Source organism: Aulostomus chinensis, chromosome 23 (assembly GCF_037954235.1).
Source record: "Aulostomus chinensis isolate RoL2024-O1b breed Wild chromosome 23, RoL_Achi_v1.0, whole genome shotgun sequence".
NCBI lineage: Eukaryota > Metazoa > Chordata > Actinopteri > Syngnathiformes > Aulostomidae > Aulostomus > Aulostomus chinensis.
Genome location: NC_141342.1, coordinates 3,903,356 through 3,918,478, shown reverse-complemented (window position 1 = coordinate 3,918,478; position 15,123 = coordinate 3,903,356). Strand labels below are relative to the sequence as shown.

The following is a 15,123-nucleotide window of genomic DNA, read 5'->3' as shown; positions in this document are numbered from 1 at the left end:
ACTGAACTTGCACTCTTATTTTGAAGGACTTGAATTTGCCTTTTGTCTTAATGTGGTGAGATTATTGAGCCTCGATGAACTCCACAGTGGTTCAGTTCTATCTGTCAAATAAGGCTGCTCACTGTGTCCTTGGAATGATGGAGGAGGTGTGAAGGTTCCATCAACCAACTAGTTGCTGTGGTTATCATGAGCACTTCCATTAAAACAGACCCGTTACAATGCAACATATTATGGGTTCTCAAAGCAACTTCCACTGAGGACAAGAGGGGAAAGACGCCGATATCTGAATGGTGGGAACACAGCAGGAACCCGTTCAAAGGCTAACAAGTGTAGCTTTAGTCTTTGCGCTCTCTTAGCATATCAGTGCAAGACGATGGGGAGACAGACACTGAGGAAGCAAAGCATTAATTAACAAAAAGGGAATGCATTCAACCTCTAGGCTGTACATTCATTTGCACTCTAGAGAGGAGAGCCTCCGAATTAAATTGTATCTCCTATCCTTGAGCTGCTCGATGGGGGGGGGGGGGGGGGGGGGGGTGTTCAGGCAAGCATGCCCTAGCAACCTGTCTGCTTCCTTTATCAGAACTTCCACATCGTTTCTATTCTTTTCGCTCCTAAACACAGTGATTACAACAGAGTTTCTTAGCTCCACCGAGGAGGTCATGTTTCCGGTTGTCTGTCTTTCGCTGTTAGCAGGATGACGCAACAACAACAACAAAAAAACACTCCAGTATGAGGCCAGTTTTGGAGAAACTTGGTGGAGGAGTGTAGCAGATGCATCGCACATAAAATGGCACCTTTTGTCTCTTTCCCTTTAGGTTGTGCTGAGGCTGCCCTAGCAGAGGTGAGTGTGCTCTCCAAGTACAGTCGTGAAACATTTGGAGAAAAACTCTTCAAAAAGTTTCAAAATGTCACGGAAATTTGCTTAACTAATTTGTGTATTTATAAACCACACGGGCAGTTATTTTAGCCAAATCCGCTGTGGAGAACTTGGAAATGGATTTTTACTCTAATGGGCTCTGAAACTCCAAACTCCTGGGGGCTGCTGATCGTCCAGTCTTACAAGCATTCCGACCAAATGCTTCACTGCAACACTTCATGGATTCTGCGCTACTGAAGAGACACGTTGGCGTGATGGTGAGCAACGGAACCCCGAGGGAACACTAAAAGTTGGCGTCAGCTAGAACTAAGGAACGTCAGAAGAACTCATGTCTTTCCATTGTTCTATTTGTGCTTATCCATGAGTCAAATATATCACGGAGGCTGGCGATTGGTTGTTTGCATGAACTGAAGTCATCTTTGCCTGCGCAACCCGGACCTTGATAAGTGGAGGACGACGACGACTAAGTCGTCTTTATAGGACTGGATGGAATTGTGGGGTGGGTGATGCTGCTTGGCCCCTGGCTCAGGAGGAGTGCGCCTCCTGATCACTGACCATGGAAAATTGCCTTAAAATCATGAAAATGTGCTGTCAAAAATCCATTCTTACAATCTCCTGATCACGACATGTACTTTGCTTCAGAAGTAGCCTTTTTAGAAATGATAGATATCTAATTCTGGCATGAAACTGATCAATTTCACTGAGTCAGTGGACGAGAAAATAAGACGGCTGTTCAGATTCAATAAGTCTGGAGCCACTTTACAAGAACATTATCCCTTCACTGCTCAAGACCAACGGTGGCAGATAACAAAGATCCATTCGACAGCACCTCACTCTGCTTAAATCCCTCAACCGAACCAGGGAACATGTAATCCTCCGCATTTTACAACAACAACAACAACAATACTGTTCCATTAGTATTAGTTAGGTTAAAAGAGGGCTTAAATTAATGGAGACGCCTCCACACAAATGCTGTTTGTTTGTTTCCATCTGAAATCATGCAAATGGAGGTAGCTGCAAAGGCCAGATATGCACCACAACACTGTCACAGCAGCACTTTGAGGGGCTCTATCAAACCCATTATTTTGGAACATTTCAACAGCATCCCACAGTATTTCAGCGCCGGCCGCCTTGATAAGCCATGCAGTAGTTTGACTTTCTTCAAGGGCTGCACGATTTAGTAAGAATGTGTAATTGCGATTATTTTGGCTGATATTGCAACATGATTTGCGATGGAATGTTGATTTTTTTTTAAATAGTTATTCTCATTTTCATATAAATGATACTTACGTGATTTTTTTTGGTGGATCTGCATCAAAGATCGGTGGAGGATGTTGGGGGCAAGACGTCTCTGCAGCACCACAATAGTGGCTTTAAGTACAATTCGCCTTTGAGAATCAGTGTGTGTCGCTGTGATTTCAGAGCAGCAGCAGGTCATACTGGGATTAATTTCCACTCATTTTGCAGCCCAACTCTTTTACCTTCGTAACTCTTTAGTTTGCTGTCTGTATGCTGCTCCAAGTGGCAGTGTGTGTGTGTGTGTGTGTGTGTGTGTGTGTTTGAATGTGGTTTCAGTTACGTGTGTTTGTTTCCTCACTGATGGCACAACTTGAACCTGTAAGATAGTGCTACTTGTCTTAATAAATGTAGATCAGTGTGTTCATTATTGAGTCTTGCTGTGTGTTCCTATCGATACTGAAACCACTCTAAACGATGATTTCTGATTGGCCATCTGGTGTCTAAACACCATGACAGTGAACTGAATGCTTCATTGCCACCAGCTATTCACAATTCTTAAATACAGGACTTTATTTCAAATTTTCCACAATGTGCTTTACATATTAAATGGAGAGGCAGTGAGTAACAGAGTAGATGGTCTTACCTCCAGGATCCCGCACCTGTCGGAGCGACAGTGGTTGTCCTCACAGGGACGGTACATGCCCAGCGTCACGCAGTTCAGCAGGATCACCAACATGGACGCTCGCTCGAACCACGTTGAGGAAGAGGTTAAGGAACACAACAGGCAGATAACAGCAAACATCAAGAGAAAGCATTCCCCTGCTTCTTCTCCAGTGACCTCATTATCACCCCTCACTCCTCCAAGCCTCTCTTTACCTCTGCTGCTCCGATTCAATATCCAGAAAAAGTTTCTGAAAGGACAGGAAAAGGAGCCAAATCTGAGGCCCACCTGTGGCTGCGTTGAGTGGCGGCCATTGCTCCCATCTCACGCTGTTAACTGCAAATCTGTTTGCGAGGAGAATGGTGTGCTAAATAGGCACTTTAGAGAGAGTGTGTCAAGCAAAGACTACAGAGGCAGATGCTGAAAGAGCGGCCGGCTGTGTGAGACGACAGTGGAGCATCCAGCTGTGAAGTTGGTGAATGTGATGTATAGCACAGGATTTTTATTGACCGCAGCGTAATGTAGTTAGGCTAAATAGCAGCCTGAGCTATGTGACACCAATCAATGAGAATCTAAACACAGATTAGACTGATGCTGCTTCAATACACACACACACACACACACACACACACACACACACACACACACAAACAAAGGCTGCAGCACACAGAAGCACATGCCCATGTAAATTATAGATTACTGCAGCCACATCCAGCATCCAGTCAGGATAACAATATTAGACAGACATCACTCTGTGTGTGTTTGTGTGTGTATGAGTGTGTGTGTGTGTGTGTGAGTGTGTGTGCGTCTTGTTTGTTATGGGTGACAACTGTGCTCACACAGGCTGTGAGGACAAACGACCTGTCTGTCTCTTATCATGTTAGCCGCCACATGCTCATTCATCCTGCTGACCCATAATGCAGCTGGGTCAGCAGGCGCGCCCACAAAAACAGCACGTACACAACAAAGACAGACTGAGAGATTTTTAACATTTACAATATTAGGGAAAAAAAATCACCTGGAGCAACCTGGCGTCTCCAGAGGAGAACAAAGATCCCACAGAGAATCTATTCAGTGTTACAGTCAATCAGCTTTCTCGCCAATGATGTGAATTTTTACAAGTTGAATTGCAAAGTTGAAAGCCGATTATGAGTCACGATAAGAGGAAAGGTCAGGGGGTTGTCAGAAGACCATGAATACCCAATCACAGTTTAATTGATGGGCGTGAAGAGACGTAGCAGCACTGGGAGACTGAAACATGATTGTTTTAAGAGGGGTGATGCAACTGTCTCAGATGGGGCTCTTGAAGCAACACATCACCACTGACTGGCTGTATATTGATTGTGTCACAGCTAAGGCCCCTTCAGAAAGCATTGTTGTTACAAATCAGCAGTCTGGGACGGGCTGAATGAGTGCTACCCCTGACTGGGAGCCCCCGGCGACCGCGGATGATATCAAGCGCTGAAGGAACTTGGAGCATCTGGAGCCGGATTTCCGAGAGAGGCAAAGCCCAGAATGACGACATGAAATAACATGAGAGTTTACATTCCCAATCGTAGCTGTTTGACACGAACGGTATTTCTGTGTTGCTGCAAAATGATATTGAAAAAAAGACTGTAAACAGGTAAATGACGTCATAGCAGCAGTACACACTCATTATACGACTGCTGTCAACCAAAGGATTTGAAGATAAAAAGCGGCAGAAAGAAGAGAGAAAGTTGCTGCCATCGCTTAGGCCTCTGTTGCATCACCTGGCTGATGCTGAGTGTTGAGCAACAGATGCTGGCAGGAGGAAAACGGAGAAGGTGACCAGCAGGAGCATCGGCTGGGTAATGACGGTTGCATCTGGAAGGTGGCGCCAGATTATGTCACACACACTCAGGGTGTACAGAGGGGGCTGCCAGTCCAAAGGGATGCAATTAAAAAGATCAGTCAGTATGGAGATTGGGATCATTAAACAGGAAGCAACTCTACTTTGAGATTGGTGGCATTAAAAGTTTTAGCGAGCGCAAACTGTTGATGAGATGTAGCAGTAGGGTTGGTGAAAGTTTGTAACAAAGACCTGAGAAGGCGGAGCTCGTTAAAATAACAAGCTTCACGGGTGTCTGTGTCACGGCTACGTAAACACAGGGAGCTTTCATTGGAGCTAAAGATAAGGTGATTTAGGTTCAGGGAAGTTATTTCAGGGTCCAGACAAAACAAAGTAAATTAACTAAGTATACACTTCCTGGACTGGGAATCTGGGGCGCAACACCATGTCCAACATCATTGTCTCTACAATAATAGAACCAAAAACCTCCTCATTAAGAAAATTTGTTTACTTCGTCTGCCAAGCCAGCAAGAAAACTTTTAAACTGAAATGAAAACACCACAAAAATGTAAACTAAACAGAAATGACTGCACACCAAGGACAGCAGGTCCAGTGATGTCACAGGCAGAAGTTCTTATGAACAAAGAAAACTTAAAATCATTTGACTTCTATCAGGTCAATAATGTGTTGAAGGGAGAAATGTGCTCTGATTGAAAGTCAGAGAATTGCCTGCAGTCGTCATCAGTCAGTAGATAGAAATCATTACAAAGAACCCGAATAGGGAAAAGTCAATTCACTGGATTGATGTTATTGTACTTGGCATTTTCTACGAAAGGAACTAAAGCCAGGAATAATAACTGTCAAGGTAAAAACTGCCGCCTGGGATCATTAGCGTCTGGTTCAAAGGACAGAGTAGCTCTCTGACAGCAGTAGATGATCCACTACTTAGTAACGCTGCTACCGCGCTGCCAAAATAATCAATAGCAACTGGACTCAGAGAGTCTGAGGTTTGGGCAGGACGACTACATCGGCTAGGTGATGGTCGGACTTCACCGCAGGCTGTGAACAATAGTTTTCTTACAAATTAAGTCCAGTGCACAAAGGGACCGAGGTAACAGGGGGATCTATGTCACCAGGCTTCAAGTGCCCTTGTGCTTTGAATTTAGTTCAGCCAAACAGCAGCATTCGAGGAAACAGGGGCGTGGTTTCAGAGTAACGTTCAGAACAACACAGGCAGCTCCTTGAACAAGGCGTCTTTACTTGCTGCTGCAGTCGTTATCGGCTGGATCAGCGACAGGGACCTCGTCTCTTATCGCTGCGTGTTTCTGTCTTTTTGCAGCATCGTGTTACCACGTCCTCCAGGCATTTTAACACGACAGAATCTCCACAGAAGATTTGTGTTGCGCACATCTGCACATCTTGTGCCTGGGCCAGTCTGCACACTCCCAGCAAACCACCCAGAACGAGATCATTCACACACACCATCTGTGTGTACCCTCATGATGAGATTTATGTCATGCAGGCCTTGCATACGTAGAAAGTAGCTTCGCAGTGTTGCTGCAGTGAGGAAGCTCACTGAGCACGTTACTGCTTGCCAGCGTCCAGCTGCTGATAGCAACCCCACCAGCAGATTTCAGTGAGCAGTTAGTAGAGGCCGAAAACAAAGTTAAAATGGTGGCACAGAGGCAATACCAGTTCTACATGGATGCTAACTGTTGGAGGTGTACGTAAGCAGGTGGTTGCCAACAACCAAAAGCTGTTCGAATATCAGTGTTGCTATGATACCCAATAATCTCCAGGGATTAGTTGATACGGACAGTGGTGGGACCAGATGCTACTGGTCAAACTGCTAGTGATGTGCTGACATGGGTCTCAATCCAGCATCAAACTGATCAATCTGACAATCAGAAACTAGTCAGCTAAAGTACAAGTCGATCTTCCAAGAGAGCGCAGTATAAAGTACTACATTATATATTCGGACTGTTGTGTTAACAATTTGGCAAACCGCAAAGGACATAAAGGAACAATACAGTGCACCGCAATAATGGTTAATTAATGCTTACTTAAGTGTAAGTGCTAAATAAGCATTAATTAAGCAGAATTAATCCTTTAGTAATGCTCTTTGAGAACCTCTGTGTAACCCCAATTCCCATCCTCTCATTTTCATGCGTTTTTGCTGTAAGGTAACGTCCACACCATCAAGAAATGATCATTTAGCTTTTAACTAAAGATTAACAGAGCGTGACACGTCTGCTATTCATGTGCCCTTATTGCAACATGATAGAGGAGGTTCCACACTGGCCCTGGACTCAACGGTTTACTGATGCATTTGATCCCTTGTTGACCTATCAAATGAATAAATTAAATGGATGCATTGCTTAGTTTAGGTCGAAAAGCAGAACAAAAGGAACTCATTACAGCACAGAAATCCCAACAAGGAGAGAGACGGAGACAGACGGAGACAAAGCAAAGCATTAAATATCAATAATCAGACTAATTTAATCAATAAGTCTTTACTCGCCTGCTGCGGGGTTGTAATTAAACTATAAAGTGAGTGTTTGCAGTGTACTGCCTTTCAGTGTGAACACACACACCTTCATGGTGTCAGCATATAAACAAGTGGTGGCGGCCCGAGGGATGGCTTCATTTAGAAGAAAGGTACACAAGGATATGCTCTGTCAAAACTCTGAAGGCAAGAAGCAACACCACAAATACACACATGTCAACACACACACACACACGCATGACAATACTTTCATCACATGATAACACTCATCAACACCTCCAAAAGTACTGCGCTCCTCCCTCTGTCTGCCTTTCTTCTCGCCTAATGAAGCGAAAAAAACACGCAAGCCTTCAACACACTCACTGGGCCTCTCTCTCTCTCTCTCACACACACACACACACAACACAAAGAAACAGGTGTGTGTGTGTGTGTGTGTGTGTGTGTGTGTGTGAATACGTGTGTGCAGATCACAGCGGTAACTCAGGGTGCTTCTGCATCTCTAGTTTCTTTGCTCTGGTTGGTTTTTATGTTTTTCACAGAGAAAATTCAAGTGAACCCGAACGCATCACTACAATAACAGCTAGGTGGCGCTAACACACATTTGAGCTGGTCTGTCACTGCTAATATACCCAGGAAGAAGAGGAAGGCGAGCAGGTTTACTGTCTGTATAGATCCGTTGGGTCCTGTGTTTGGGTAACTGCATATTTCGTCAACTCTCAGCTTGCATACTTTGTTTTCTCCCAAGCAAACGGCTGCAGTTGGGAAGTTCTGGGTCGAGCGAAAATGTGAAGAAATCGCAATACTGCGGAAGTTTAAGCCCAAGCTCCTGGAGTACCCTGGTATTTGGATCACGCTCCCAGAACAAACCGCACCAGAGTTTCTTTAAAAGTGAACCACACCAATTTGGCCTCTTCAACAAAGTCAAGGTCAGTTTGTTTGGTGCGTACGCAAGTCTTCACACCCACCCAAACCAAGCGCCCTGAGGCAGACAACAGACCAGAGGAGTAAACAGAATTAAACACGGAATACGTGAAGGCGCCCAGATTCAGAAGTCTGCTTTCAAAGAAAGTTTCATCTCATCAAGTTCTCCACAGTTCTTATTTCTTTCATGAGAGTCAGGAAATGAATCGGCAGTGTGAGAGTGATCGATACACACTCGCCTCCCTGAATAGATATTATTCATTTTGTTTACTATAACTCACTCTGGACGTGTTTCAGCATCCGTCTCCGCTGTGTCCGTCTGCACACAGCTTCGCCTCCTTGTACCATCCAAATCAATATCTGAGGTACTGCATGATACTACAGTACAGCAAGTGAGCGATCTCATACCGAAGGAGAGATCTGTCATGCACCTGTTACACATTAACCCCAAGAGGCCAGAGTACATCCCAGTTTTTCATAGAAAATGTATGTGAAACCGCTACTTGAGATTTAATTATTCCCTGTCAGGTTGGTATACTGGAGCAATCAGTCAGACTGATTTAGCTCTCACAGCAGGTGTATTACACGTACCAGGCAGCCTGATAACACAGCTGCTGTATCGCCAATTACATGCACCCAACGAGTACTTTCACTGAAGTTCGTGAAAAAGACTCCGACAGGTTAAAGCTGCACATTCACGTGATTCCCAGACAGAAACAACTGAAACATCCCCGTTGTGTTTCAATTGAACTGGGAATTTTTAAAGCGAATGGGGATATTTCATAATCAAGGAAGTGTGTACGTATTAAGTGTGTTTCCATTCACTGGTGTGGAGAGAATAAAATAGGCTACGTAAAGCTGCCAGAAGACGGCGGTCTAGGCAACGTTAGACATGGCTGCAACAACAGCAGAAGAAGAGCAGGAATCTGGGTTCCCTTTTAATCGCAAGGTCAGTCGTCAGGTTTTGTACACGTGTATTTCAATGCACATTTCGAAGTCTACATGAGAAAAGGTTGACTGGAACGAGGAAATCTGGGAGTTTCGGCAAAATACAGGTTTTTGATGCTCACCTGAGGTGGTTTTTCCCTGATTTCATAATGGAGTAAATGGGAGATAGAAAAGTCTTTCTGAATCAGCTCTGATGTCGGGAATCATTAGCTCTCGTTGTCCGAACAGTTTCTGCAGCTGTCAACTTCATGGATAATCCCAAACTTGGTCTTTGGACCAAATTAGCTGCTACTTTCGAGCAATTACAAGTTGTCCAACAGAGATAATTCCTCAAGACCTCTCCATTTTTCTCTGATTGACAGCTCTTCCTCGACCGCTGCTGCCGTCACAGTTGTACCTTCACCGCCATCATCTGGTGGCATGGAGCCCCCATTTTATTCGTCTATTTTTGATGCGTCTTTTTGCAGACACGTCCACAGTTTTCATTTCAGCTTGTATTTCACATCAGACCTGATACTGTTGGTGAAGTAGAGGGGGAGCTCCATAGGCATACTGATAACTCAGTTGTTAAAATCTTGCAATTCTTTAAAACTGTGACATCAATTTGTCAGTTGCTTCAATTACTACAAAAACCATGACAAACTCAAAACTCTGTTTGAGCCCAGGTTACAAGAGAAGAGTGCTTACAGTACTTTGTACTGTATCTAACGTGAACTGACGCAATCTGCTGAAATTCTGGCTGCACAACAATACAATAATTCTGATCAAAGCAGAAAGGATGTGCACAGGCCTCTTCTCTTGATTAAAACTCACTCTGCCCTGAATTTCAAACACGACAAAGGCAGAGTCGCGAGCCAGCGAGCACGAGGACTCGAGGCAGGGGAGGCAGCTGGAGGTGGGACAAGTGCAGTGGCATTCAACTGTATGTCGTGTATGTGTCACACTCTTTGTCTCTCTCTCAAGGGTGAGAAAGACCCAAGTGTGGTTGTGTAATAAATCACTGGAGCTCAGTGTGCAGGGGCTGTTCAGCTGTTATGTGTTTTAGCATGCAAAAGGTCCTTGTTCTCAACCGAGAGGAACTGAAAGTGTGTATCTCCATTAGAAGATGGCGATTTAATCAGTAGTACGATGCCGTAACAGGCAGCGTAGAAGAAGAAAACCCAGAAAAACAACACGTCGGTCCAATCTTGGTCAACAGCTGTCTACCAGAACTAAGGAGAGAGGTCTTGAGGAATGAATTTGGGTTGGACAGGTCGCAATGGTTCTTTGGTGCCAGCTAGTACTGGACATGTGGCTGCTTCTCCAGAGATGAAGGGAAAGTTTTGGAAAATCTTGGAAGACGACAGTGGCACAACAGCTGTTCAGTCGGCTACAGTCACTACATCAACGCTCCATCTCCTAGTCTGTGCAGCTGCTCTTTTTCAAAAAGATGAAATCCACCTCAAGCAAAGGTAAAACTCCTTTTGTTGCTATTTGAGGTAGTTTATGTGCTGTTTACACAAAAAGCCAAATACATGAAACGGCAAAACGTGCATCGGAATCTTTTACAAAAACATGTCGACTGACACCAAACTATGTTTGGTCTTTGGCAGGACTATAAGTCTGAGCTGCATCAGTTAAGGGAGGAACACTGCTTTGCATAGGCCAGATGGACATGTTACACTGATGTCATCATCAATCATCGGCCAAAATTCTCCAACACAACCGGATATTAAAGGTCACAGTAAAGCAAAAATGACAAAATCATGGTGGCTTGATATCAAAATGTCATGATGCCCAAGTCTGAGGTTAATACCCCTGTGAGTCAGAGGCACAATGATACTTTTCATGTCCGAAAATAGTAAATCTTTGGTGAGGCTATTATAAAAAGTCTGCTGTGTCTTAGCTCGGTGACCTTGTATAAACCGCCTTCCTTCCCTCAACGCTGACGACATGCATCCCTCTGTTTGTCTTCCTGGAAGAGAGAGGTCTTCTCTTGAGGAACTTTACAAACACTCGATCTGAACGTGAAGGTGAGCAAAGGAAGCAGCGCATCTGGGGATGAAAAGACAGGTTTACCTCTCAAGTCACAGTTGAGCAGCAGCATCTCCCATCAATCCTGCCTTTGAAGCTCGCCACCTCCCTTCAGTCTTCTGCCTCACTCCACATAGTTTTCTAGCAGGAAATTCACACAACTTTTTTCTCGGAGGAAAATGCTGAACACGCCAGAATAACATTCTTTAACAGAGAGAAAGAGGGAGGGTGTTCATGAAATATTGAGGGTGACTGCGACAGCCCTTTGTACTGCTCACTTTGTGCGTGAAGGTGTGCATGTGTACTCATGTGTGAGTGTGCTTTCTCCCCATCTGCATGCATCTGTCTATTCCTTTGTGAGCCCAAATTAGAGAAATGGCATTTTATCTGACCAATGGATGTCAGATCACTGGATATCCTCCTGCTCCTGGTCCGAGGAGGTCCGGATGAAACCGCAATCGATCGGTTTACTGCTCTCTCTGTCACTCTATCTATCTTACGTTGGGTGCTTTCCTCCTGGTCATGAATACCAATTCTAACAGTCCTGAAAAGAATGGAAACTATCCCAAAGCATTGTTAGCTGCTATTAATCCGGGTTTTTTTTTTCTGTAATTTGTGTTAAAGTTTGGCCAATCATGCTTTTTTGTAATACCTGGCTCCTGATTGCGTCTGTCTTTTCTTCCCCTTCGTGCTTTACGTCAGCGGTTCATTTATTCGTGGACTCTCATAAATCACCGTCCTCAATACCTGCTGATCTCTGCATTTGGATCCACCTGTGTCCATCAAGACGTAACAAGATCTCCGTTCAGCCTGAACATTTTCTATCGTCCCTGGGATGCACTTAGTCTCAAGCCCCTGCTTTTACTGCAAATGCCAAAAACCTGTAGAGGTAGACTGAATGAGGCGTGTCGCCGAGTCCTAACAAGCACACAAGCAGCCTCTAGCACCTCCCGGCTTCTTTTCTCTTCATAGTTATCCTCTGCTGTTGAAGACCTTGAGGTAGCCACAACGAGGGGCATTAAACACCCCACTCAATGTCTCCTGACCTGCCACACCTGCATGCTTCAAGTTGGGTTAAGCTGGGGAACTCTGAACTACTCTGGAGCTACAGACACTCAGGGTTACTGGTAGCAACTTCTGTTTGCCTGAATTTGTGTTAAAGGAACAATGCAGCCATTTCCTGAACTTCCCTGAAGGGATGGAGCAGAAGATGGGACACCTGACTTACAGTGCCCCCCTTCCTGGTGACTGCGCCCATCTTCTACAGTGTGCAGAGTTCACATGGAAGCCTCATGGCACATACAGTGAAACTGATGTGTAAATTTGAAAAAAACAAAACAAAAACGTTCAAGGCCAAACAACTTTTTGGACAATAGCTGTAATCAAACTATACGACAGAGTGTTAATTTGGTCACCACGTTGCCTAGGTGATAATCAGAGTGGTAAGGCTCTTGTGAAAAGCAGGGGTGTTGCGGCTGAGCGTCTCGATTCGTGGTGGGGAGAGTCCTGCAAGTGCAATGCTGCCTCCCTCAACACTTGCTGACACGGCTTATCAGGGGCCTGAGTCAGGAGCTGGGGAGTTAGGAGACTGAGGGAATAACAACACATCCTTACACCACCTGAATCAGTGGGGACTGAGTGAGAGATGGGCAGGAGGTGGAGGATGGGTGGATGGAAGAATGGAGGACTGGAGGTCCAGCTCACCACAGCCGGGTCTCTTATGAAGGTCCATCCATTTGAAATGATGCACTGTCGATATGTTCATTCTCTTTAATGTCCCCTTGTGGATACGGAGCGTCATTTCAGCTGCAGCTCATAAACTTGTGCTTTAACATATGAAATGTATGCGTCAAAGTGTGAGTGTGTGTGTGTGTGTGTGTGTTTGGAGAGGAGGGGCTCCTTTGCACAAGCAGTTGCCTCAACACACACACACACACACACACACACACACACACACACACATCTCTCTCATCAGACAGGAAACACCCCTGTATCTTGCCACTGCGGACTGGGAGTTGCTAAGCAACGCAGGCTTTCATAGGGAAGTATTGTGAATTCATGTCCCTGTTGCTGTGGAGTCTGTGGCTGAGGTGGCGGGCCAGAGTTGCTGCTGCAGCTCAAACTTGGAGCATCCAGATCAGAAAACACTCAGCACATGAAGGCATCTCCCCGCTTTGACCTATTATCTCTGCTCCCTTGGTGCCAATCGTTTCCACCTCTCTTCGTCATTCTCTGGATCATGTGACTGCCTCTTATTGGTTGAAGTTTGAGTTAAATGGCCTTGTTGGATCCTCACCTGTGTGCTTGTCTGTCATTGGCCGTAGGTGATTTATGGGTGTGGCCACCCCGCAATTGCATGAAAGCCCTGGCGAAGACCTCTTTTAATAAGTTAGCCATCCCAATCGAGGCTCTCTAAGTACATCCTTGCTCATCTTTGCATGTAATGACTGGACTAATGACGCTAAAAACCAACGTATGATTAGGATATTCTTAAACTTCTATGTGAAGCTATTGATATACTCTTTTACCTCTGAAAACCACCATAATCCAGGGCTGGTACCAAACTTGATATTTTTAGGGGCGGATCTGAGAACACTTGACCTCAAAGGCCATCTCACATGGTTTGTGTGAACAAACGTGTACTCGGTTCGTATGAGGTGTGAAAGCAACAACACCGAAACACGGAGTTGGGTTGCAATGTTCCTGGTGGTCACGCGCAACGACTGAGCATGTGGAGACTTCAGGACACGTGGATCACTTCGGACAAGCACGAGTACTTTTTACATCTGAAAATTGGTCATCGGATTTCAGTTGTTTGGGACATTACACCTTCTCCTGTGAAATGCCAGCAGAGTTTTGTGGACTGAAAAACTTCACCGACCTTCCTTCAGCATGTGGGTGAGTAGACGGAGAGACTGAATTTCATTTTTGGGTGATTCATCCCTTTAAATAACCTTCCTTCAAAAGAATAGTTTAAGTAGAAAACTTGTACCTGGTGAGGAGTCAAGAAACACACTGTTTACACACATAGACATACCAGCAATGACAAATATCCTGACTGTTTCGCAACATGAAAAGCCAAGAAAACATACACACACACACACACACATGCACGCGCACACACACACACTTAGAAACACCTGTGACCAGGCAGTGTTCTCAAGGTTTAAAATTAGCAGATGTGTGTCAGTCAGACAAGACCTAGCACCATGTTTGTCATCCTAATTGAGATGATCGTATGTGTGTGTGTGTGTGTGTGTGTATGGGTGTTTATGAGAGAGGGAACAGAAAGCCTTTAAGACACTGGAACTTCTCTAGTGTATTTTTTTAAAAACACACATCTCATAAGTCTTGTCTGGTTCTTGGCAAGTGTGTTCACAAGGACAAAAATTGACTGTTCTCTCTCTCTCTCACTCACTCACACACACACACACACACACACAAAAGACCAAACAACCAAAAAATGTAGGGATGAGAAAGCGCTAATTAAACAAGCAGGAAGACACAGAAACTATGATATCAATGCTAATGGCCAATAGCTCTGGCTTGTAGATGTGTTGAGAAACACACTGACTCATCTAAGAGAGAGTTTCTAAGACAAGACAGTCAAAAGATTAAGTTTCAATCCCCTCTTGCTGGCTAAATTGTTCTCCTGCTCTCCATTTTACCACCTCTCTTGGCTCAGGCTAGAAGATGCTGATGACACACACACACACACACACACACACACACAGGAATTACCCGCAACCTGTCGATCTAGGTTTAGAGAGAAAACACACCCCAGCTAGCGTTGACACATTAGCTAGAGGTCAATGAAAGAATGAGAAAAAAAACACAACGTGGAAGTTAAAATATGTGAATAGAAGGAAACGATGATATGAGAAATATTCTGCATCACGCCAGGATCAGCATGATTAACAGGAGGTCAGCTTTATCAATGCGGCTCATCTGGCCCCTGACCACTGCACGCTAATATTAGGAACCTCAGCAAAGGCACGCTACTGTAATTTGCATCCCTGTGCACGTCCACACGCACGCGCGCGCACAAACACACACACAATTCCAAGACATGAAAGCTCCTGCACACAAAGGATATTCATGTGTTTAGAGGACTGGGAAATGCTAATTAGCAATCAGTGCTAACG

At 44.8% G+C, this 15,123-nt stretch overlaps 1 protein-coding gene across 13 annotated transcripts in view; it reads right to left on the bottom strand.

Moving 5' to 3' along the window:
• cacna1g (calcium channel, voltage-dependent, T type, alpha 1G subunit) overlaps nt 1-15,123 on the bottom strand; it is a 271,413-nt gene that overhangs the window by 180,189 nt on the left and 76,101 nt on the right. For all 13 annotated transcript variants that reach the window (XR_015111675.1, XM_086196398.1, XM_086196399.1 and 10 more), the window contains exon 3: nt 2,763-2,875. Coding sequence is in view for 12 of the 13 variants with exons in the window: in XM_086196398.1 (XP_086052524.1) it covers nt 2,763-2,875 (113 nt within the window). In the remaining variant the exon portion in view is untranslated. The remainder of the gene's footprint in view (nt 1-2,762; nt 2,876-15,123) is intronic.